General features: G+C 48.6%; 1 protein-coding gene and 1 non-coding gene across 2 annotated transcripts in view; one reads left to right on the top strand and one right to left on the bottom strand.

Annotated features, from left to right (window-relative positions):
* Window positions 1-24,095, bottom strand: part of CMTM7 (CKLF like MARVEL transmembrane domain containing 7) — a 48,040-nt gene that overhangs the window by 7,687 nt on the left and 16,258 nt on the right. Inside the window, 1 exon segment of the mRNA XM_055557238.1 lies at window positions 2,058-2,231. Within this exon segment, the coding sequence (XP_055413213.1) occupies window positions 2,058-2,231 (174 nt within the window).
* On the top strand, window positions 2,301-2,373 carry TRNAG-UCC (transfer RNA glycine (anticodon UCC)). The gene has a single exon. It is a non-coding gene; the product is annotated as a tRNA-Gly (tRNA).

Below are 24,095 nucleotides of genomic sequence, written 5' to 3'. Positions count from 1 at the left end.
CTCTTGCCTGGAAAATCAATATCATCTCTGGTGGCTCAAACAGTAAAGAATTTGCCTGCAATGCAGGAGACCTGGGTTTGATCCCTGGATGAGGAAGATCCCCTGGAGGAGGGGAATGGCTACTCACTCCAGTATTCTTGCCTGGGGAATTCCATGGACAGAGAAGCCTGGCAGGTTACAAACCATGGGGTTGCAAAGAGTTGGACATGACTGAATGACTAACACTTATCTACAAAAACCCCAGCTAATGTTACATTTAATGATAAAAACCTAATACTCTCCTCCTAAGATTGGGAACAAGATGATATCTGCTCCTGCCACTTCAACATTCAATTTCTTGCAATAAGTCAAGAAAATGAAGTAAAAAGCATCCAGACTGCAAACAAATGTAAAACCATCTCTTTACAGACAGTATGCTCCCATAGATAGAAAACACTAAGGAGTCCACTAACCGTCTATTAGATCTAATAAATGATTTCAACATGATTGAGGATACAAGATCAATAAACAGAAATCAATTGTATTTCTATCCACTTGCAGTGAACAATCTGAAAATGAAATTAATAACTACATTTGAAATAGTATCACAAAGGGTAGGATACTTAGCAACACACTGAACAAAAACAGTGTAAAACTCATCCTCTGAAAGTTACATGACATTGTTGAAAGAAGTTTTAGAAGATCTAAATAAAGGAAAAACCTTCTATGCTCATGGATCACAAGACTTTATATTATTATTAAAATGGCAATACTCTCCAAATTTATCTACAGATTCAATGTCATTCTTATTAGAATCTCAGCTGACTTCTTTGTGGAAACTGAAAAGCTGATTATAAAGTCCTTATGAAAATACAACAATTCAAAATAATCCTGAAAAACAACGAGTGGGAAGACTGCTGGAATGCAACATGGTACATCCACTTTGGAAAATAGCCGGGCAGTTCCTCAAGCAATTAAACAGTTACCATGTGACCCAGCAATCCCACCCTTAGGTATATTCCCAAGCAAAATAAAAACACGTCCATATGCAGAACTTGTATACAAATGTGCACAGCAGCAGGATTCACAATTGCCAAAAGGCAGAAGCCACCCAAATATGCATCAATGATAAATGGATAAACAAAATGTGACTGAGTGGTTAGGACTCCGTGCTTGCACTGCAGGGGGCATGGGTTCCACCCCTGGTTGGGGAACTAAGATCCCTCATGGCACGTGGTGCGCCCCCAGCAAACAAACAAGTCAACAAAAACCAAACTATGGTATATCCTTTCCATGGATTATTTGTTAGCTATAAAAAGCAATGAAGTACTGATACTGCTATAAATAGATAAACCGATACACACTCTACTAAGTGAAAGAAGCTAGTTACAGAAGACCACATATATGAGTCTACTTACATGAAATCTCCAGAACAGGAAAAGTTATAGAGACAGAAAGTCAATCAGCAGTAGCTCAGGGCTGGAGGAGATGAGGGGTAGGAGGTAACAGCTAAAGGGTACAGGGTTTCTTTTTGAGGTGATGAAAATATTCTAAAAATGAGGTGACGGTTGCACAAGTCTAAAAACATACGGAAATCCACTGAACTGTACACTTCAATCGGCAATTGTATGACATGTCACCAAGGTGTAAATAAAGCCATTTAAAAAATAATATAATGCGAAGAAGAAACCTTAGCAACTTCTGATATCTTTCTTCAGACTCTGCCTGTCCACTTCAGCTGACAGATCTTATACGTATGACAGTGTGAATACGCAGCACCTCTATCAGCTTCATCCTTCCACGTTCTGCCTCCAGGTCACCCCCCCACCCGCCACACAGCCCATTTTCTGTCACTTGAGAAAAGAAGCATCAAGATGAGAAGCACAGCTTTCTTGCAGCTTGAAGGTCAGTTTTAGAGGCCAGTAAGACCGGAGGCAGAGAGGGCCACCCAGCAGTGGGAAATTCAGGGCTGAAGCAGCCAAGGAGGCAGGGCGGGTAGGCTGGAAGGGCGTCGGGCCCCAGTGCCCAGCCGGCGTCCTGACCCGTGCGGGCGGAGCGCAGCCGGGCCACTCCCTTACCGACAGGGGCCAGCTGATACAGGTGAGCACGCGGGGCAGGCGGAAGAGGTGCGCCAGGTAGAAGGCGAGGATCATGATCAAGTTGCAAATGGTGACCACCTCAAAGTAGCTGTAGGCGCTGTAGCTCGTCCACAGAGAGCTCCTCACGCAGATGAAGGCGATCAGCAGCGTGGCCTGGGGTGGGAACACAGAGACATCAGAGGAACGCCCACCCAGGGGACGAACGACCAAACAACACGGACTTCCCTGGAGGTCCAGTGGTTAAGACTCTGCACTTCCACTGCAGGGGGCTCGGGTTCGATCCCTGGTCAGGGAACTAACATCCCACATGCCCAAAAAAAACAAAATAAGATAAAATGAACACAGGGATAAGACAGATTTATAAAACAAAACAACAGGAACACAACCAACCACAGGGAACTGAGGAGCTGCCACAATTGCGGTTACTTCCTCACAAATTGGCAGGGAACAGCAGTTTCCCCACAGGACAAGGTTTTGATGCACGAGCCCCTGGGAACACTGAGGATGGGAGGGAGTGGCATGTCCGCTCTAAAGAGTCTATGCAGCAGCAGGGTGTAACCTTAGAGAGAGGGCAGGAATTCTGGAGAGAGCCAGGCAGGACCACTCCCCTTATCTGCTCAACCTCCAGAGTCGGTCAGATATTGGCCCTAGGTTTACATGTTAGGCTGACCTAGGAAGTTGCCAATACTTGACTATTTTTGACCCACCAAGGTGTCCCTTCATACAAATAACCTACCAGCTGGCAGACAGTAAGTTACTGTTGACAGGAAATCAAATAACAATCCAGCAAAGAAGATAGATAAGAGAATTTTATTCGAGTCAAGCTGAGGATGATAGCCTGGCAAACAGATTCTCAGAAACTCTGCGAACTCCTCCACTGAGCAGAAGTCAGAGGTGCGGTTTCATACATTTTTGAGACAAAGAAATTATGTATCATATTGACAGGTCAGCATTGAGTACACAATTCGCTGAAGTGTTTTTGTTTTTTTTGCAATTATGCACGTACAGATAAGCCTTTGGTCAGTGTGAGCCCTTGTTTGAGATGGAAAAGAAATATATTAATCATAGAGTTCTAAAGAATCTGAAGAAAGAGGCCTTCTTCTCAGAGGTTGAGTTCATCTCTCTGCTTTGAGGAGGTCTGGTTAATGAATAACATAGATTCACACCGCACTTTGGGAAACGTTCACAAAGGCGGCATGTCCTTAGTTCCTGCTGCTGCTGCTGCTGCATCGCTTCCGTCGTGTCCGACTCTGTGCGACCCCATAGACGGCAGCCCACCAGGCTTCCCATCCCTGGGATTCTCCAGGCAAGAACACTGGAGTGGGTTGCCATTTCCTTCTCCAATGCATGAAAGTGAAAAGTGAAAGTGAAGTCGCTCAGTCGTGTCCGACTCTATCGACCCCATGGACTGCAGCCCACCAGGCTCCTCCATCCACGGGATTTTCTAGGCAAAAGTACCGGAGTGGGGCGCCATTGCCTTCTCCATGTCCTTAGTTACTGCTGGCTTTTTTTCCTTCTGTCTCAGTTTGACTGTTCTGCCATGGAAGATTTACCCCATCGTTACCGTGTACTGACTGGTTGATCTCTCCACCATGACCAAGTAATCCAAGTCTATGTCCCAACCAGTAATGCTGAAGAAGCTGAAGTCAAACGGTTCTATGAAGACCTACAAGACCTTTTCGAACTAACACCCCAAAAAGATGTCCTTTTCATTATAGGGGACTGGAATGCAAAAGTAGGAAGTCAAGAAACACCTGGAGTAACAGGCAAATTTGGCCTTGGAATACGGAATGAAGCAGGGCAAAGACTAATAGAGTTTTGCCAAGAAAATGCACTGGTCATAACAAACACCCTCTTCCAACAACACAAGAGAAGACTCTATACATGGACATCACCAGATGGTCAACACTGAAATCAGATTGATTATATTCTTTGCAGCCAAAGATGGAGAAGCTCTATACAGTCAGCAAAAACAAGATCAGGAGCTGACTGTGGCTCAGACCATGAACTCCTTATTACCAAATTCAGACTGAAATTGAAGAAAGTAGGGAAAACCACTGGACCATTCAGTTATGACCTAAATCAAATCCCTTATGATTATACAGTGGAAGTGAGAAATAGATTTAAGGGCCTAGATCTGATAGATAGAGTGCCTGATGAACTATGCAATGAGGTTCGTGACATTGTACAGGAGACAGGGATCAAGACCATCCCCATGGAAAAGAAATGCAAAAAAGCAAAATGGCTGTCTGGGGAGGCCTTACAAATAGCTGTGAAAAGAAGAGAAGCAAAAAGCAAAGGAGAAAAGGAAAGATATAAACATCTGAATGCAGAGTTCCAAAGAATAGCAAGGAGAGATAAGAAAGCCTTCTTCAGCAATCAATGCAAAGAAATAGAGGAAAACAACAGAATGGGAAAGACTAGGGATCTCTTCAAGAAAATCAGAGATACCAAAGGAACATTTCATGCAAAGATGGGCTCAATAAAGGACAGAAATGGTATGGACCTAACAGAAGCAGAAGATATTAAGAAGAGATGGCAAGAATACACAGAAGAACTATACAAAAAAGACATTCACAACCCAGATAATCACTATGGTGTGATCACTGACCTAGAGCCAGACATCCTAGAATGTGAAGTCAAGTGGGCCTTAGAAAGCATCACTACAAACAAAGCTAGTGGAGGTGATGGAATTCCAGTGGAGCTATTCCAAGTCCTGAAAGATGATGCTGTGAAAGTGCTGCACTCAATATGCCAGCAAATATGGAAAACTCAGCAGTGGCCACAGGACTGGAAAAGGTCAGTTTTCATTCCAATCCCAAAGAAAGGCAATGCCAAAGAATGCTCAAACTACCGCACAATTGCACTCATCTCACACGCTAGTAAAGTAATGCTCAAAATTCTCCAAGCCAGGCTTCAGCAATATGTGAACCGTGAACTTCCTGATGTTCAAGCTGGTTTTAGAAAAGGCAGAGGAACCAGAGATCAAATTGCCAACATCCGCTGGATCATGGAAAAAGCAAGAGAGTTCCAGAAAAGCATCTATTTCTGCTTTATTGACTATGCCAAAGCCTTTGATTGTGTGGATCACAATAAACTGTGGAAAATTCTGAAAGAGATGGGAATACCAGACCACCTGATCTGCCTCTTGAGAAATTTGTATGCAGGTCAGGAAGCAACAGTTAGAACTGGACATGGAACAACAGCCTGGTTCCAAATAGGAAAAGGAGTTTGTCAAGGCTATATACTGTCACCCTGTTTATTTAACTTATATGCAGAGTACATCATGAGAAATGCTGGACTGGAAGAAACACAAGCTGGAATCAAGATTGCTGGGAGAAATATCAATAACCTCAGATATGCAGATGACACCACCCTTATGGCAGAAAGTGAAGAGGAACTCAAAAGCCTCTTGATGAAAGTGAAAGTGGAGAGTGAAAAAGTTGGCTTAAAGCTCAACATTCAGAAAACGAAGGTCATGGCATCCGGTCCCATCACTTGATGGGAAATAGATGGGGAAACAGTGGAAACAGTGTCAGACTTTATTTTTCTGGGCTCCAAAATCACTACAGATGGTGACTGCAGCCATGAAATTAAAAGACGTTTACTACTTGGAAGGAAAGTTATGACCAACCTAGATAGCATATTCAAAAGCAGAGACATTACTTTGCCAACAAAGGTTCGTCTAGTCAAGGCTATGGTTTTTCCAGTGGTCATGTATGGATGTGAGAGTTGGACTGTGAAGAAAGCTGAGTGCCGAAGAATTGATGCTTTTGAACTGTGGTGTTGGAGAAGACTCTTGAGAGTCCCTTGGACTGCAAGGGGATCCAACCAGTCCATTCTGAAGGAGATCAGCCCTGGGATTTCTTTGGAAGGAACGATGCTGAAGCTGAAACTCCAGTACTTTGGCCACCTCATGCGAAGAGTTGACTCATTGGAAAAGACTCTGATGCTGGGAGGGATGGGGGGCAAGAGGAGAAGGGGATGACAGAGGATGAGATGGCTGGATGGCATCACTGACTCGATGGACGTGAGTCTGAGTGAACTCCGGGAGTTGGTGATGGACAGGGAGGCCTGGCGTGCTGTGATTCATGGGGTCGCAAAGAGTTGGACACGACTAAGCGACTGATCTGATCTGAGTGGTTGATGTACATGATCTCGTTACGATGTCCCAGAACTCTGCCGAGTCAGCAAAATCCCCCCCATGCCTGCTTGTGGGGAAATGCAGGCAGACAGGCTCCATCACGGCTGCCCACGGCTACCAAGTTAGAGCTTTCCTGGTGGCTCAGACAGTAAACAATCTGCCTGCAATGCAGGAGATGCATTTCAATAGCTGGGTTGGGAAGGTCCGCTGGAGAAGGAAATGGCCACCCACTCCAGTATTCTTGCCTGGAGAATCCCATGGACCAAGGAGCCTGGTGAGCTACAGTCCATGGGGTCGCAAAGAGTTGGACACGACTGAGTGACTAACACCCAGTTTGTAAGCAGTGGAGGAGGGATTTGAATCTTAAGGCTGTCTGATTCCAGGGATCATGTACCTCCACTTTGGATGCAGTTTTGCTCTCCAAAATGCAAGCCCTGAGCATGAATGAGCTGAGGAGGCCAGATGCATCATCAAACGTGTGGGGATCCCGGCTACAAGGTGTTGCTTGCTCCACGCCCCGTCCCCCCAGCATCCTGGGGCCTGCTATGAGAACTCGCTAAGTATATTGTTACCTGAATGAATGAGTGTGCAGAAGTAATAAACTCATGACCTAGTAATGAATGACTAGGTTGGGTCAATTATTAGCAACATAAGAATACCAGGGGAGGGACATCCCTGGTGGTCCAGTGGTTAAGACGACACGCATCCCATGCAGGGGATCCAGGTTCAATCCCTGGTTGGGGAACTAAGATCTCACATGCTGCACGGCATGGCCAAAAAAAAAAAGAATACCATGGGAGGGCAGACTGGAAGAGGGAAGAGAAGGCTGAGTTTCTGTGAAGGCCACTCACAGAGAAGAAAGTCTTGCTCACCCCAAACGGGGGATGAACTGATAACGCACAGGTGTTAAACGTATGTAAAGTCTCGGTCAATATTAAAAGCACAACCAATTTAGGACAAAGGTTAAATCTTTCCTGCTGCCTCTGGCCTACAGAACAGTGATTGTCCAAGGGCCTGTTGTGTTCTATGAGACAGTTGGTGACATCTGCAGACATTCCTGGTTGTCACAGTGTGTGTGTGTGTGTGTGTGTGTGTGTGGTGGGAGGATGCTGCCACCCTTCTATGCACAAGACAGTCCCCATAATAAAGAACTATCTGGCTTCAAGTGTAGCCCTCAAGCTACTGTGCTGCCGTGGGGAAACCTAGCTGCAGAAAGTGAGCAGCTATAAAGATAATTCAATCACGAAATCAATCTAAGGCTGGCCAATGCTAAAAACGCTGTTTTCTAAAGCTCCTCATTCTAGCATTCTATCAGGGGCCTAGGTTACAGGGATGTCAGCCAGCAAAGAACAGTTCAGCTTGAGGCCTAAAGTGGGCATGAAGAGTGTTCTACTTAACAGATCAAAGCAGAAGAATGTGGCCCTGACACATGGAGACCCTCAATGTTTGCATATTTCCCTTCGCTAATGAGCAGCCTGAAGATTTTCATTTTTTCGGTTCCTCTCCAGCCCACTGGCCACAGATGATATAATGATTCATGCCTTGAGGCTGTTTCAAAGCTCCAAAGGGAGTCTTTGCTTCACCTAGGAGTGTGCCTGATAGTCACAGCGCGGCTGCTCCATCAACATCCCCCTATTTCAGCCCTCTTCTATCTGGGGAGTGAGGTGGGGGGGTCCCTCCACCTGACATGGATCCTCTCACACAGGCTGGGGTGGTTTAATTCACTTAAAATGCAAATAACCCAGGATTATGCAGTGTGATTTCGAGGTGGAGAAGCAATTTTGCACCTCATTGAATGCACAGATTAGAATCATTTTTACCAGTCTTTATCTGGGACTGAGTCTGAGGACACGCGGTTAAGTTTCCCCAAGCAACAGAAGGGGCCCAGGCAGGTCTTCCCCTCTGAGCCCCAGGGCTGAGCTGAGAAGCACACGATTGCTCTATGACCCCAGCCCATCTCCATCTTCTCTGGGAACCCTGACTATGAAATAAGACTCCCCGAATTCTCATCCCTGGGTCTCAGGCCGCCAGTCATGCAGTCTTCTCCGTAAAGCCCGATTCTGGCCAATCTCGTTTAGAGGGCAGATGGTGTATACTCGTGCGTGCTACCAAAAGCTTCCTTTCTGCCCAAGGAGGCATCATTGCTACTTTAGCTAGCCAGCATCTTAGCTAGTGTACTTTATTCTAGGCTTTTCAGGAACTCCTCCAGGGCCAGTGAGTAACCTCTGCAAATGCCTTGAATCCTCCAGACTGACACTCAGGGCGCATGCGGAAGGGTGAAGCAAGAGAAAGAACAGACAACGGAGAGAAAAGAGCTGGGATGTGGACAACTGATATATATATCAGTTATATATATATATATATACACACACACATATACTTTTTCAGGTTCTTTTCCATTATGGGTTATTATAAGATACTGAATATAGTTCCCTGTTAAGTCCTTATTGTTTATCTATTAGGACCTGTTCGTGTTCCCAGTTAAAAAAGTCTGAACTCAGAGAAACTGAAGTGAAGCAGGCTGGAGAATTTCTGGAAGACACAATCAGTTCTGTTTAGAGTAATATCAGTGTGATACCACCTAAAGGACTCATTTGTTTCTCTGGCGGCCTCCTGTGTGTGTGTGTGTGTGTTAGTTGCTCAGTTACATCCAACTCTTTGCAACCCCACAGACTGTAGCTCACCAGGCTCCTCTATTCACAGAATTCTCTGCTGCTGCTGCTGCTGCTGCTAAGTTGCTTCAGTCGTGTCTGACTCTGTGCGACCCCATAGACGGCAGCCCACCAAGCTCCCCCATCCCTGGGAATTCTCTAGATCCTCTCATAAAGGTCTTTTCTTTTTTTTTGGCTGCACCATGCGGCTTGTGGGCTGAACCTAGGTCCTGGCAGTGAAGGCTCTGAGTCTTAACCATCAGGGAATTCCCAATCTGTTCTTTTATAACAAACTGTCACGCAAGTTGAAAATAAGTCATCTAATATAAATCTCCAGGGGTTTAAAAGTCACGTTGCAAGAGCCTTCAACTCAAAGCCACGTCTCTCGGACCTGCCATGGCACTGTTTGGAGAGAGCCTGGCTTTCCCTCGGATGAGAAACCACTCCCTCTCCCCTAGACGGAGTTCTGTCTGACTGCGTGCTATCAGAATTCTTACTATGAGAAAGGAGATGAGTGTTGTGAAAGCAGCATGAGTTTCAATTTCACAGCAGACGAAACCAACTGAACATCACCCGAGTGAAATGACTGTCACCCCCTGAGAACTTGGGAAACTCATACAGGCAGATCTGAGGTCCACAGCCACGTGCCAGGCAGTGGGCCCAGGTTTTCAGGCTGGGTGGGTCTCCTTCAAAGAGCCAATGGAAATCTGAAGTCTAAGACAATTTCTGGACAAGCCTCCAGAGGCGATGCTCAGGAGATGAACTGCCCAGGGACATCCCCCCAGCAGGTCTGTCCCCTAACACCCTGCTCACGTCTGGCTGCAGATGGCACCACGCACCTTTGTGTGAGAGCCTGCCAGGGCTGGGTGCCGGCAGGTCACCACCCCACCCTCTCGCAGGGCTTTCCTTCTGACCTTGGAATAATGTTTCAGTGAGAGACACAGGCAGGAGAAGGGAAAGTAAGTGATGAAAGGCAACATCAAAAGGCCACAGACCCGTTCTAAGAGGCTTTTCTGGAAAAGCCCAAGAGATGAAAGCTGAGCTTGTTCAAAAAGTCAGAGATGTGGCTGATGATGCCGTGACAGGGAAGTGTATCTGTAGATGTAAGCGGGCCCATCGGTGGCTCTGCCTGGGGGCGGGAGGATGGCAGGAGACTGCGATATTCCAGCTGTGGCTGAGCTCTGCCCTGGGCTCATGTACAGGCACCCCTGCCTGTCAGTGAAACCCCCTCCTCCAGTCTCCAGGAAATGGGCCCGCGCCAGCTCATGGAAAGGCATGTGTCAACAGACTGTCCCGTGGTAAAATTCACTTGTTTCATTTTCTTGTATTATAAAGATCACATATGAGGAATTCCCTGGCAGTCCAGTGGTTAGGACTCCACTTTCCACTGCAGGGGGCACAGGTTTGATCCCTGGTCAGGGAACTAAGATCCCTCAAGCTGCATGGAACTGCCCCCCCCCCAAAAAAAATTCCATACAAAGTTGTAAAAGGCGCTTTATGACACCTCGTGGAGATCTTTAACGGCATTCTACCCAGGCCCAGGGATAAGTGCTCTAGGAGGCAAATCCTGTTGTCCTTTTACAAGGAAAATAAGGCACACAGAGGTTAAGCGACTTGCTGAATGTCACACAGCAGGGCAGCGGGGCCAGCTGTGCCCTGGCACACGGCTGCACACCCCTGCTCCCCACCACACCGCCCAGCCCATGGGACCTGCTTGTGTCTCTCCAGGCCCCTCTCCTGGCTCCTGGCCTCTGTTTTCAGCCCAGGGCTTGAACCCTCTGTCTGCTTCCCACTGGGAGCAAGCACAGAACAGCCTGTGGGACCCTGGATAATAGAAAGGAAACCTGCCTTGACTCCAGTGCTCTCACACTAGGAGGCAGGGCTCTGGGGCTCCGCCTCAGAAAGGTGGGGCCCTTTAGAAATGACAGTCATGTCAGGCATCCTGCTTACATAAAAGGGTCACTCTAATTACATAATCAATACTTAGAATAGAAAATCAATTCATGAAGTGTCTAAGAAAACAAAAAATCACCCATAATCCCACTTCTCAGAGATAACTACCACCTCTGGAGTTTAGGGTATTTCTTTCTACATATGGATGTTTTGAGCACATATGTATTATTTTTCCTGAGAAGGCAATGGCACCCCACTCCAGTACTCTTGCCTGGGAAATCCCATGGACGGAGGAGCCTGGTAGGCTACAGTCCATGGGGTCACGAAGAGTCAGACACGACTGAGCGACTTCACTTTCACCTTTCACTTTCATGCACTGGAGAACGAAATGGCAACCCACTCCAGTGTTCTTACCTGGAGAATCCCAGGGACAGGGGAGCCTGGTGGGCTGCTGTCTATGGGGTCACACAGAGTCGGACACGACTGCTGTAACTTAGCATCAGCAGTATTATTTTTCCTTTTCAAAGACTGGATTGCATGCTATATACAGTTGTTTAAAATAGTTTTTATTTAGTTTTGGCTGCGCTAGATAAATTTTACTTATTTATTGTTGCTGCGTGGGCTTTTCTCTAGTTGCGGTGAGTGGGGGCTCCTCTCCAGATGTGGTGCGCGGGCCTCTCATCGCAGTGGCTGCCCTTGTTGTAGAGCGTGGGCTCGAGGCATGCGGGCTTCAGCAGCTGTGGCTTTAGAGCGCAGGCTCAGTAGCTGTGGCTCATGGCCCTAGTTGCTCTGCAGCACGTGGGATCTTCCTGGATCAGGGGTCAAACCCGTGTCCCCTGCACTAGCAGGCAGATTTTTTTTTTCTTTTTTTTTTTTTTACCACTGAGCCACCAGGGAAACCCCTACACACTGTTTTATACCCTACTTTTCATTTTTTGGAAGGCTTTTTTTTTTTTTATGCGGACCATCTTGAAAGTCTTTATTGAATTTGTTACAATATCGCTTCTGGTTTCTTTTTCTTTTTTTTCTTTTTATTTTTTTTTGCCCAGGAGGCTTATGGGATCTTAACTCCCTAACCAGGGATGGAACCTGTGCCCCCTGCACAGGAAAGTGGCATCCTGACCACTGGCCCACCGGGGCAGTCGCGATACCCTGCTTTTTAAAAAGATGAGTGTTTTATCATTTGTAGTCCCTCCTCACTCACTTATTCTGCTTCAAGCCCCAGCAAGCAGGGTCTTTCATCTGTTTATTTTTTATTGTCTGTCACCCCTGAGTGTAAGTCCCATGATGCTGAGGGTTTTGGTCTATTTTGCTCACTGTTGGTGTTCCCAAGTCAGGACCTTGAATGGCATGTGGATTCTCCACAGATAATGTGTTTGGTTGGAATGAATGAATAGTTTACAGTCCACCCACTCCTGAGGCCTTCCACCTTCCAGGCACCTGGTAGGACCACGCTCTTGCTCCCTGATGCTGAGAGGGGGAGAGAGAAAGAGAAAGCATCCCCCGGGACAGGTCCCACCATTAACACATGGGAGGGGACCGGTAGGGGCAGGCTTCTCTGGTGCATCTGAGACAGGTGCAGGCTTTGCCCCAGAAACAAGGGGTCATCAGGGAAGCTCTGCAAAACACACACACACACATTCAGGTGCAGATCAGGCCAGAGTGGTGCTGTGACTAGCCGGCCACCCCAGCCCTGGGCATTCTTCTCTGTATGCAGTTCAGTGGTGGGCACAAGGGCAGGGCCCAGGAGCAATTCCTTGCTGCACCCACAGGGCCCAGCACAGAGGGGGCCTTCGATGATGGGCGCAGGACTGAATTTGGGGCAAAACTGGATTCTCACCAGCGCCCCAGTGTAAACACGGCCTGTGGGTGGACTGCAGCCTCTTCTCTGCAATCACGTGGCTTTAGCTCTTGGGTTTCGGGAGTCAGCACTGAACGCAGGGGTTTGCTTTGGGGGCATAAGCGGGAGGGGTGCTGCCTTAGTAGGGGCCCCCCACAACAAGCACGTAGAGTGCTGGGCGACTGAGACACACCCTGGGACTTCCTCGGTGGTCCAGTGGATAAAACTCTGCTTTTCCAACGCAGGGGACCCAGTTTCAATCCCTAGCTGGGGAAATAAGATCCCAAATGCCACGTGGTGCGGCAAAAAAAAAAGACACACACACACACCCTGAAATATTTATGGATGCGATAAATACAGCAGTACAGTAGCGGCTTCTTCAGAATTATATGGGAGCAAGTGTGCATGAGGGATCTTTTGGGAATGACGGAAAAAATCTAAAATGGGATTACGGTGATGGTTGCACAACCCTGTCAATTTACTAAAAATTACTGAAGTGTACGCTTAAAACGAGGAGCTTTTACGGTATGTACATGATACATCAACAAAGCTATTAAAAATACAAAGGGAAGTCTAAGGAGGTGAAGATATAATTCAAGGAGGATGGAAGGAATTCCCTGGTGGTCCAGAGGTTAGGACTCCAAGCTTCACTGCAGGGGGCAAGGGTTCCATCCCTGGTCAGGAAACTAAGATCCCATGTGCCACGAGGTACAAGAAAAAAAAAAAAGTCAAGGAGGATTGGGCATGAGCTGGTGGTGACTGCTGCCACAGGTAACGCAGGTAAAGATGCGATGAGAATAACTTCCAGCAACACACAGAGCGTCCTGGTGCTTCACCCCCAAATACACACACACTGAACCAGAAGTAACAGTTAGCAGCAAACTAACGCCTGAGGATTAATACTACGCAGGCTTGGGAGGCACTGCCGGATTTAACACCCAATTGGCGTGTATCTAAAAAGAATTAGCACATCTGCTGATCCAGTAACGTCACTTTTACTAAATTATCCTATTGAAACAGGAAGTCCTTAACCGAGGAAACACAGTATTAATTTAGAATGGGGGAAAACAGAAAATACATGAACTGCTCTCTCTCTCTTTTTTAAAGATTCTAAAACCTACAGAATGGGATGAAAAGACCCCCCCCCCCCCCCAGGATCTGACTCAAGAGTAGGAGCTAGTGTTTCTCAGAGGTTCCCTGATGAATTATTAAAAGAAAATAAGAGAGACTGCTGAGAATCTTCTCCAGGACTGGGGGGTGCAGGGGCAGGGTCAACGGCCCTTGCTGGGACCTGAGCTTTCTACAAAGTGCTGAAATGAGGAAGCTTATTCTCAGGGATCCCTACTGTTCATCAGGTACCTCCCATGAGCCTGGCCCCGGGTTGTACTCTTATGCAGATGAGGAAATGGAGATGTGGGAAGTGCCCACCCCAGGATTCAGTCTTTTCCACCCAATTCCACAGTTTGGTTCTTAATCACAGAACCCTGCTTCTGCCCCCTTTTATGTTTTTTTTTTTTTTCTCCCCAGGCTGAGGTCCCAGGTGGTGGTCCCAGTGGTAAAGAACCTGCCTACCAATGCAAGAGATGAAAGAGATGTGGGTTGGATCCCTGGGTCCGGAAGATCCCTTGGAGGAGGGCATCGCAACCCACTCCAGCATTCTTGCCTGGAGAATCCCAGGAGCCCGGCGGGCTACAGTCCACGGGGTTGGAAAGAGTCAGACACGACTGGAGCAACGTAACACGCGTGCACGTGGACAGGGCAGATGGCTTCACCGGCAAAGCTTTAATAAAGCTCTCCCTGAGGACTCAATGGTCTGGGGTAGGAGACACGATGGGACTGGACTCCACAAGAGGCTTAAATTCCCTGCAGGAGATATTCTGACGCCCTCAGCCTCAGCAGTGAGGGGAAGGAGGAACATCTCACCCCTCGTTACCGCATGCCAGCTGACTGCGCTTTCAGAGAATAGCCGTAGCAACAATTCCAGGCTCCTGTGCTCCTCTAGACCCTGGCCGCTCCTCAGCCAGAAGCAGAACGCATCCCCTGCCTTGAACCTGGGTTGCCTGAATGGCCTCCTGGCAGGTGGTCAAAGTGACACCACAGGCCTTCCATGGCTGGGTCAGGGACCCTGATGCAACTTCCCTGAGCCCCCATCCCGTCTGCGAATGCACCCCTGGAGCTCTCCCACCAGACATCACTTGGGGAAGCCGAGAGTGGGTGTCTGGCCAAAGCCCCAGCTGAGGGTGGGTTACCAGTCAGCACCTAGCTCAACACACGAGAAAGCAAGGCCTTGGGCTCCTCCAGCATCAGCTCTCAAGTTCTCCCAGCTGTCCAGTCACCATGGAGCAAAGACAAAGCCCTGTTCACCGTGTCCTGCCCACACTCCTGACCCACATAATCTGTGAGCCTAGCGAACGGCTATTTTACACACACTAACTTTAGCGGTAATTTGCGGTGCAACCATAGTAGCTGGAGCAGGCGCTTAAACCAAAAAAAAAAAAAAAGGTCCCACCTGGCCTGTTTTGAAAGTTGCATATGCATTGTTCTGGGTTTCGTGTTTTGATTCTTGTGCAAAGGGAAGTTGAGGTCCGTTCAGAGGGCAGCGGGGGGCCCAGGTGAGGGATCACATCTGGGTCCCCACCTGGGACCCTGGCGTAGACACAACCCCTCGGCAGAGAGCTCTCGGGCGGCTCAGCTGGAAGGCAGCTGTTGCCTCCAAGAACCCGGTCGCCGACGATTACACAGCGCAGCCGCTGGCTGCAGTGGGGATGGCTGAGGACGGCTCCATAAATCCCCACCTCCATCCCATGTCACACCCCCAAAAAGATGCTCGACCTGGATGGACCTCAACGAGAGGCTCTGATGGGGCGACAAATGCTGGGTCTGGATGCTCTGGGCTCAGCTGAGAAAAATGAAAAAACGCCACCGACAGTTTCCGAGGCTACCTCCGCCAGCTCTAGGTCTGGGCTTCCCTGCAGTGGCGTCTAAGAAGGAAATGTCTGGTGGCAGACACTCAGACAGTGCTGAAACCCAGTTACCCCAGATGAACCCAGTCCAGATCGGACGAGAAGCCAGCCTCCAGACACAGAAGCAAGCCGGGGTCATGATCAGCAGGGCCAACCGCAGCTGACCTCCACCACGTGAGCAGTGAAGACTTGGTAATGCCACCAAGATTTTAGGCCTGTTTGTCATGCAGCATAAGCTAACTGACGCATCTGTTTTCAGAACTTCCCTGGTTTCCCATTCAGGCAACTCCAGTTTTTACAGTGGAAAGAAGAATAAAGTTATTTATTCAGTGATTATTTATTGAGTCCTAACGATGTTCCCAGCCCTGCTTAGGAACACAAGGCTACGTTGGTTTCCATTTTGCCAAGGATGATCCTAAGGAAACCTTGACTCAGGAGGGAGAGAGTTACGCCATTCAGCACTTTGCCCAGATCCCGGTGAAGTAAATATTTGGAGAAGCTGTGTGGCCCGGCCCCAGCAGGAGGCCTGGCATCCAGCCCTGGGCGCCTGCCAGAAGTAAGTGCCTGCTGGATTTGACAATGTGGGTGTGGGATGCCTTGATTAAAAACCCAGGCAGCATGATGCCAACTCAGTGCCAGCCTGGGGGAAAAAGAAATTAGTCTGGGATAAAAAATGACAAAGCAAGTACACAAGAGCCACTGAGGGATTGTAAGCATGTATCACGGATGGAAAGCCACAGCGATTAAGGGTACACGATTGTCGTATGGCACCCAGAGAGAGAAGAAGGAGACCTGAGCGTAAGCCAGAGGCTGGTCTTCAGTCGGAACAAGTGAGCCTGAAAGGAGCAGTAAAGCATGCCAGCAACCCCCGTGGGTCAAATAGTCACTTAACACAAGTACTAATGGGCCAGTTAACCTCGCTAGGTAGGCCTCAGTCTCCTCATCTTTAAAATGGGGTAAGAAGAAAACCTACCACAAAGAGCTGATGTGAAGATTAAATGAGACGATTCGAGCAAAACATTTAGAACAGCTGGTAGTGCTCTTGTGAACATTCGACAAAGGGCAAGTATTAAAAGTCCCTGCACATGTATTCTGAGAAGAGTCACACGGGATGATGTTTGAGAAGCTCTTGGCACACAGCAACGGTTAACTGGTGGCTCATCTAAGCACGGCGAGTTGTCAGCAGGCAGTAAGCGCACCGGAAGGACAGTTTAGACCCGGGCCCTGCCTCAAAGGACAAGGGGCCTCAGACCCAGACACAAGGACATTAAAAGAAAAAGGGGACGAGGGCTTCCCTGGTGGCCCAGTGGTTAAGACTCCGTGCAGGGGGCCCGGGTTTGATCCCTGGTCGGGGAACTAGATCCCGTATGCCGTAACTAAAGAGCCCACGTGCCCAAATGAAGATTCAAGATCCCGCATGCTGCAACTAAGCCCCAGCGCAACTCAAATAATTTTTTTTTTTTTTTTAAGAAAATAAAACAAAGGACAATAACATCAGGGAGGTATCATCTGTGAGGAAGGCTGCTGGAGGGCAGGAAGGCAGACATGTCCTCTGTAAAGAGTGGGACTGGTTCAGGGTGGACTCAGGGGCTGCAGGATTTGAGCACATGGAGAAGGGGAAGAAGGCTTCCAGCAGAAGAACCTGGTGGGAAGGCGAGGCTGGAGAAGCATGGGGCAGGTATTCGGGGGCAGGTGAGCTGTCCACGGTAAGCAAACCCTCCCCGTGTGATGGAAAAGCTGGCGCAGGAAAGGGGGCAACAGGTCCTGGACTGAGAAAGGAGACGGCAGGGGCGGGCAGTGGGGAGCCAGTGAAGATCACTGAGCAGGAAGAGCCACAGTGCAACTTCAGGCTTGGAAAACACATGCCGTGGAGATGGGGGAGAAGCAGCAAGGCTCAGAGGCGGGGAGCCTGGGTCCGGCAGGGGGATAAGGAGCAGAATCCAGCCGGAGGAATGCAGAGGCGGCGGGGAGGAAGGGAGGAGGGTGACAGGTGGCACAGATGTCCCGGGGGAGCTTTGGGGTGACGTGGGGAGCCCCTCCTGCATCACAGCTCTCGGGGACAGATGAGAAATTCCCCCTGCGAGCTCAAATGGGAGGCGGCTGCCTCGGATTCCTCAGACTGCTGACCACAGGCTCCAAACCAGCTGGCAGAGCCACCTGTCTAGAGCTTTGCACAGACAAAGCCCTGGATGAAAGAAAAAAATGTGCCAGGCCCCCTGCCTCCAGCACGCTGTCAGCGTCCCCTCTGCTGCTCTTTGGCCAGGTTTTAGAAAATGACTCCCCAGAGGGGATAAGACCACGGGGCAGAAGTATATGCCTTGACCCTGACCGCTTCTCTCTCCAGCCACCACATCCTTGGTTCAAAGGCACAGTTAACTGTGGTCCGCGCCCCCAGCTTCAGTGACATCTCTCCTCAAAGCAGGCCTTTCTCCCATGCCTCACTCTCCCTGACTCTCACTTTCAAATCACCCGTGTGCCAGGTGAAAACAAAGACTTTCCTTCAGAAAGTTCCCCACCCTCTTGGCCTCTGCTTACAAAACAACTCCAGTAAGGCTGCAGCCCAGCCCCTCCCTACGTTTCCCCTTCCTGGGCCTGCAGGCTCACTCCAGGCCTCCTGGCTGCTGGAAGCTGCTTGCTGGTAAGACACAGAGCCTTTCGGTCCCCGCGGAGCAGCCCTGCCTCTGCCCCAGTCTCGATGCCTTTGGAAGAAGCCGGGAGGACAGAGACAGGAGCAAAAAGCTCCTGCTAAACAAAGCCTCCCTTGTGCACCTGCTAAGAGACCCGCTGGGATGGATGCAGCAGGGACACATGGGCCCCAGGGCTGCCCTGGGCCTGGCACTTAGCAGAGCCTCAGCAAGGCGAGGCGAGTCAACCTAGATCTAGCCACGGAGTCAAGTGCTTCCTCCTACATCCTGTTTCTGAACTGAGTTTCACAACTTTATCCTGTTCTAACGTGTGTGCAGAAGTGAGACACAGGCAAAACCCCAAAGGGCTACAGCCACAAGAAGAGGAAAGAGAAGAACCCGAGCTCGGCTACCAGCGTGCCCAAGTCTCGGTGGAGCATTACAAGCTGCTGGATCAACTCCTTGCAGGCAATAAGGACACAGGACTTCCCACGTGGTACAGTGGACAGGAATCTGCCTGCAGTGCAGGGGACGTGGGTTTGATCCCTGGCCCGGGAAGATTCCACATGCTGCAGGACATCCGAGCCCACACACCCAATCACTAAAGCCCTAGTGCCCGAAGGCCTGAATGCCACACTAAGGGGCCTGCAAGCTGCAAAGACTGAAGCCTGGGCACCCAGAGCCTGCGTCCAGCCACAAGAGAAGCCCCTGCAATGACAAGCCTGCAGACTGCAGCGAAGCACAGCCCCTGCATGCCGCAACCAGAGAAAGCCCACAGACGGCACTGAAGACCCAACCCAGCCAAAAATACATCACAAATTAGAAGAAAAAGTTCAAATAAAAGATGTTTTAAAAAATGTATTGGTATATTGACTCCAACAATTTATAAAAATATAAGTGCTCAACAACTAACTAAAGTTTATCCCAGGAATCCACAGCTGGTTCAACATTTGAAAATCAATGTATGCCCCTTAACAGACAGAAGAAGAAAACCTGAATATTCTTATCAGTAGGCGCAGAAAAAGCATTTGACAAAATTCAATATCCGTTCATTATAAAAACTTTCAGGATAGCAGGGAATTTCCTTGACCAGATAAAGGCCATCTACAAAATCACCTGGTGAAGGACAGAGAGGCCTGGTGTGTTGCAGTTCATGGGGTCGCAAAGAGTTCATGGGACACAACTGAGCGACTGAACAACAACATCAAAATAATCTAGCGCTATCAGTACACTTAGTGGTGAGAGACTGCAGGTTTCCCTCTAAGAAAGCCAACAAAGATGTCCTTTTTCACCATCCATAGTCCATGTTCTTCTGGAGGTTGCAATAAGAAAAAGAAATAAAAGGCATATAGATTGAAAAGGAAAAAATAAAACTTTATTTGGGACTCTGTGCTTCCACTGAAGGGGACACAGTTTTGATACCCGGCCAGGGAACTAAGATCCCACATGTCATATGGACAAATAAATATATAAATTATTTTAAAAAACCCCAAACAGCTTTCTTTGTTGACAACAAGATTACTTATAAGCCCCAATAGATATAAATAGATATAAATCTAACTTTATAGTATGCCAAAAACTACAAAATACTGATGAAAGAAATCAAAGAACACCTAAATAAAAGGAGAGATTTTGATGGCTAAGGAGATGCAATATAGTTAACATGCCATCCCCCAAATTGATTTATAGATTCAATACAATCCCAATCAAAGCCCAGCAGGCTTTTTGGGTGGATGAGCTCCAAAGAACTGATGCTTTTGAACTGTGGTGTTAGAGAAGACTCGAGAGTCCCTTGGTCTGCAAGGAGATCAAACCAGTCAATCCTAAAGGAAATCAGTCCTGATTTCCTTGGAAGGACTGATGCTGAAGCTCCACTACTTTGGCCACCTGATGTGAAGAGCCGACTCACTGGGAAAGACCCTGATGTTGGGAAAGATTTGAGAGCAGGAGGAGAAGGGGCCGACAGAGGATAGATGGTTGGATGGCATCACCAACTCAAAGGAGATGAGTTTGAGCAAACCCCGGAAGATAGTGAAGGACAGGCAGTCCATGGTGTCAAAAAGAGTCGGACACGACTGAGCAACAGAACAACAAACAGAGCTTCCGTACTGCACCGCTACCTACAGCCCAGCTTGGGAGCTGACCAAGAATGTTTTCCGACTCTACGCCTTTGCACAGGCTGTTGGCTCCTTCGGAACTCTCTTCCCAGACTCAGGTCTCAGCCTCAGGTTCCTCTCCCAGGCAGGTGTGAGTGCAGGCCGGGAGGACCCCGGGTAGCTGAGATCACGTCCTTGTCTGCCTCCTCCCGCAGCAGGCTCACCGCCCTCACACTAACCACACTTCACTGATGCAGAGATGCTCCGTCTCTCACATTTCCAGTTCCCTCCAGCCAGAGATGGGTCTACACCTTCTGCTGGCGAGAGCAGAGAGCAGATGTGGAGCAGTCACCGTTGCCTACCATGTGCCAGCTCAAAACTTGGGAATGGAGTCACAGCACGCATAAGAAAACCCCCAAGACCAGAGCAGAGCGCTCTCGGAAAGCCTGGGAACCAGAGGCTGTGGGGTGGAGACGGCAAGACGGTGAGACGGGCACATGTAGCATCATCCCCAGAAGCAGGAGTCAAAAGCCAGCTGGCTTATGAGCCCAGCACGGATGGCTATCACTTCTTCCCTGGACGCTTCTAAGGAATGCTGCACTGCTCACACTCTTGATGACACAGAGGACCAGAGTATGCGAAAATACTAAAAAAGGATTCCTTAAAAAATAAAAAAGACTCCTTAGGGACTTCCCTGGTGGTCTGGGCCAGTGGCTAAGATTCTGTGCTCCTATGCAGGGAGCCTGAGTTTGATCCCTGGTCGGGGAACTAGATCCCACATACTGCCTCAAAGACTGAAGAGCCTGAGTGCTGCAACTAAGACCTGGAGCAGTAAAATAACTAAATAAAATATATTTAAAAAAATAAAGATTCTTAAAAAAAAAAAAATAAAGAATTTAGCAGAGAAGGGCCATTTTAGGAATATCTTCACCAATTTATTTTCCTTCATCAATTTTCCTTTTTAGGTATTCACAAGAGTATATAAAAGGGCTTCCCTGGTGGCTCAGCTGGTACAGAATTTGTCTGCAATGCAGGAGACCCTGGTTCGATTCCTGAGTCAGGAAGATCCTCTGGAGAAGGGATAGGTTACCCACTCCAGTGTTCTTGGGCTTTCCTGGTGGCTCAGCTGGTAAAGAATCTGTCTGCAATGAGGGAGACCTGGGTTCCATTCCTGGGTTGGGAAGACCCCCTGGAGAAGGGAAAGGCTACCCATTCCAGTATTCTGGCCTGGAGAATTCCATGGACTGTATAGTCCACAGGGTTGCCAAGAGTCGGACACGACTAAGTGACTTTACTTTCAAGAGTATATAAAATCTCCCTTTAGTTTAGTCTACAAGAATTCTTTCAATGAGCATAGATTTTCTAAGTGATATGAGATTTGTGTCCTCACAAAGTTAATACCAGCTTCCTTTCCTAGCAGTGCCTAAAACAATGGGGCCTCGGGGGTGATGACGTGTAACACCTCTACATCTTCTGCCCGCGGGGAAAGGTACGATCGGCCTTGTTCACTGCTGTACCCCCAAACAGCTGGGACAGAGGAGACACCAAATAAACATCTGACGCCATGACCTGAAGCTGAGCCTCTGCTGGGTGAGGAGCCACGACCAGGACCGCACAGGCTCATCACTCAAGCCAGAAATCCAAGTCCGAGAGTGAGGTGCCCGCATCAGGTACACTGTGCCCTGAGTCTCTAATCCACCATGGCAATGCAACTGTTCAGTGTTTGCTGGTGACGCTTTAAATTAGGAGCCCGGTCCTGACAGCTGGACAGACCGGCAGACACTTCTCTCATCCCACGGCTCATCTTTGTTTGCTCTGGCATCGGACCCCCCTGTTTTGAGTGTGTGAGTCAGTGCAAAGCTGTCAGCCCAACTCAATAAAAAAGAAAGGTTCTCCCACACTGGCCACCAGCACAGAACCGTGTCTCCACCAGAAACTCCAGGCCAGGCATTCAGCCTCTCCCCACCGGCTCCCCCTTCTGCCTCCTGGCCTCCAAGCCCCACTGCCTTGGGCCCTTCCACAGCCAGGTCACCCCTCTGCCCTCGCTATCACTGTTCATGATCATGATTAATAACTAGTATTGGGTCTTCAGAAGAAGATCCATGTCTCTCAAGCGCTTTACCCAGGCTGACTTTTCTGAAACGAGTGCTATTAACAGAGGCTTTGGTAAAGAAAATCTTCTTTCATTCATTCAAGGAAAAAAAAAAAGATTCTGAATGGACACAGAGAACAGATTTATGGATGCCACGGGGGAGGGGGTGGGGGAGATGGAGTGGGGGGCTGGGGTTAGCAGGTGTAAGCTTCTATATACAGGATGGATAAACAACAAGGTCCTACTGGATAGCACAGGAAACTATGCATATCCTGTAAAAACCATAGTGGAAAAAAAGGTTTTTGTGTGACTGCACCCCATAGCACATGGGATCTTAGTTCCCCAACTCAGGATAGAACTCAGGCCTCCTGCGCTGGAAGTACAGGGTCTTAACCATTGGACCTCTGGGGAAGTCCCAAGGAAAAGAGCATTTTTAAAAAAAGAATGTATATATGTGTATAACTGAATCACTCTGTTGTATGGCAGTAATGAATACAACATTGTAAATCAACTATTGTAGCTGTTGTATGGTCGCTCAGTCATGTTCAACTCTTTTGCGACCCCAGAGACTGGAGCCCGCCAGGCTCCTCCATCCATGGGATTTCCCAGGCCAAGAATACTGGAGAGGGTGGCCATTTCCTTTCCCAGGGAATCTTCCCAATGAAGGGATCGAACCTACGTCTCCTGCATTGACAAGTGGAGTCTTTACCACTGAGTTACCCGGGAAGCCCCAAATCAACTATACTTTCATTAAAAAAAATTTTTTTAAAGCTAAGACAAACAGCAACAACAAAGATTTTGAGTGCTTTCTAATCCCAGGCATCCCGCGGCGACCCAGGCAGGATGGCCGCTGCCCCCTTGCGGTTCAGTTGCGTCCTGGTGGAGAAGACCACCACCACTTCTTCGGATGAAGAAGTAAGAAAGGGGATTTCAGATGAAGAAGTGCTGGGAAGAAAGCAGAACTGAGCTACAGGACAGGGTGATGGGGGCAGCAGTCGGGTGGAATCGGTGGGTGGGGGGACTACTTTGGAGTGGGTGTTGGGAAAGATCCTTCCAAGGCTGGAGGGGGCACGGTTAGGGAGGGGAAGCAGGCTATTTATAGACCCTGGGATTGTTTCCAATTCCTTATCTTTAAATATGCAAACTAGGGCTTGGAGTCCCCTGCATTCAACTGACTTTGAAAAAAAGAGTAGAGGATCCTGCCTCTGCAGAGCCTCAAACAGGAAGTAACCAACAGCCCTTCTCGCTCACTCCATTGGTGACAACGAGCTGCCTCTGCACGGCTATCGACCAGAAACCAGCCTGCAGCCCGGGAGAAGCAGCCTGGGTTTGGGGAAACTGCTAAATACTGTGCCGGACTCCATATCTGATGGTGTAATCACTATGGACTCGGGTGCTTGGCCGAAAATATGAAAAATGATAGTCTGGAAAATCCCATGGACAGAGAAGCCTGGTAGGCTGCAGTCCATGGGGTTGCGAAGAGTCGGACACGACTGAGCGACTTCACTTTCACTTTTCACTTTCCTGCATTGGAGAAGGAAATGGCAACCCACTCCAGTGTTCTTGCCTGGAGAATCCCAGGGACGGCAGAGCCTGGTAGGCTGCCGTCTGTGGGGTCGCACAGAGTCGGACATGACTGAAGTGACTTAGTAGTAGTAGTAGTAGAGGATAGGGCCATTGCTGAGCGTTAAGTGAGGTAATTCAGGCAAGTTCA

Source organism: Bubalus kerabau, chromosome 20, assembly GCF_029407905.1.
Source record: "Bubalus kerabau isolate K-KA32 ecotype Philippines breed swamp buffalo chromosome 20, PCC_UOA_SB_1v2, whole genome shotgun sequence".
Classification (NCBI taxonomy): domain Eukaryota; kingdom Metazoa; phylum Chordata; class Mammalia; order Artiodactyla; family Bovidae; genus Bubalus; species Bubalus kerabau.
The sequence above is the reverse complement of the archived record's forward strand: the minus strand, read 5'-3'. Positions and strand labels throughout refer to the sequence as shown.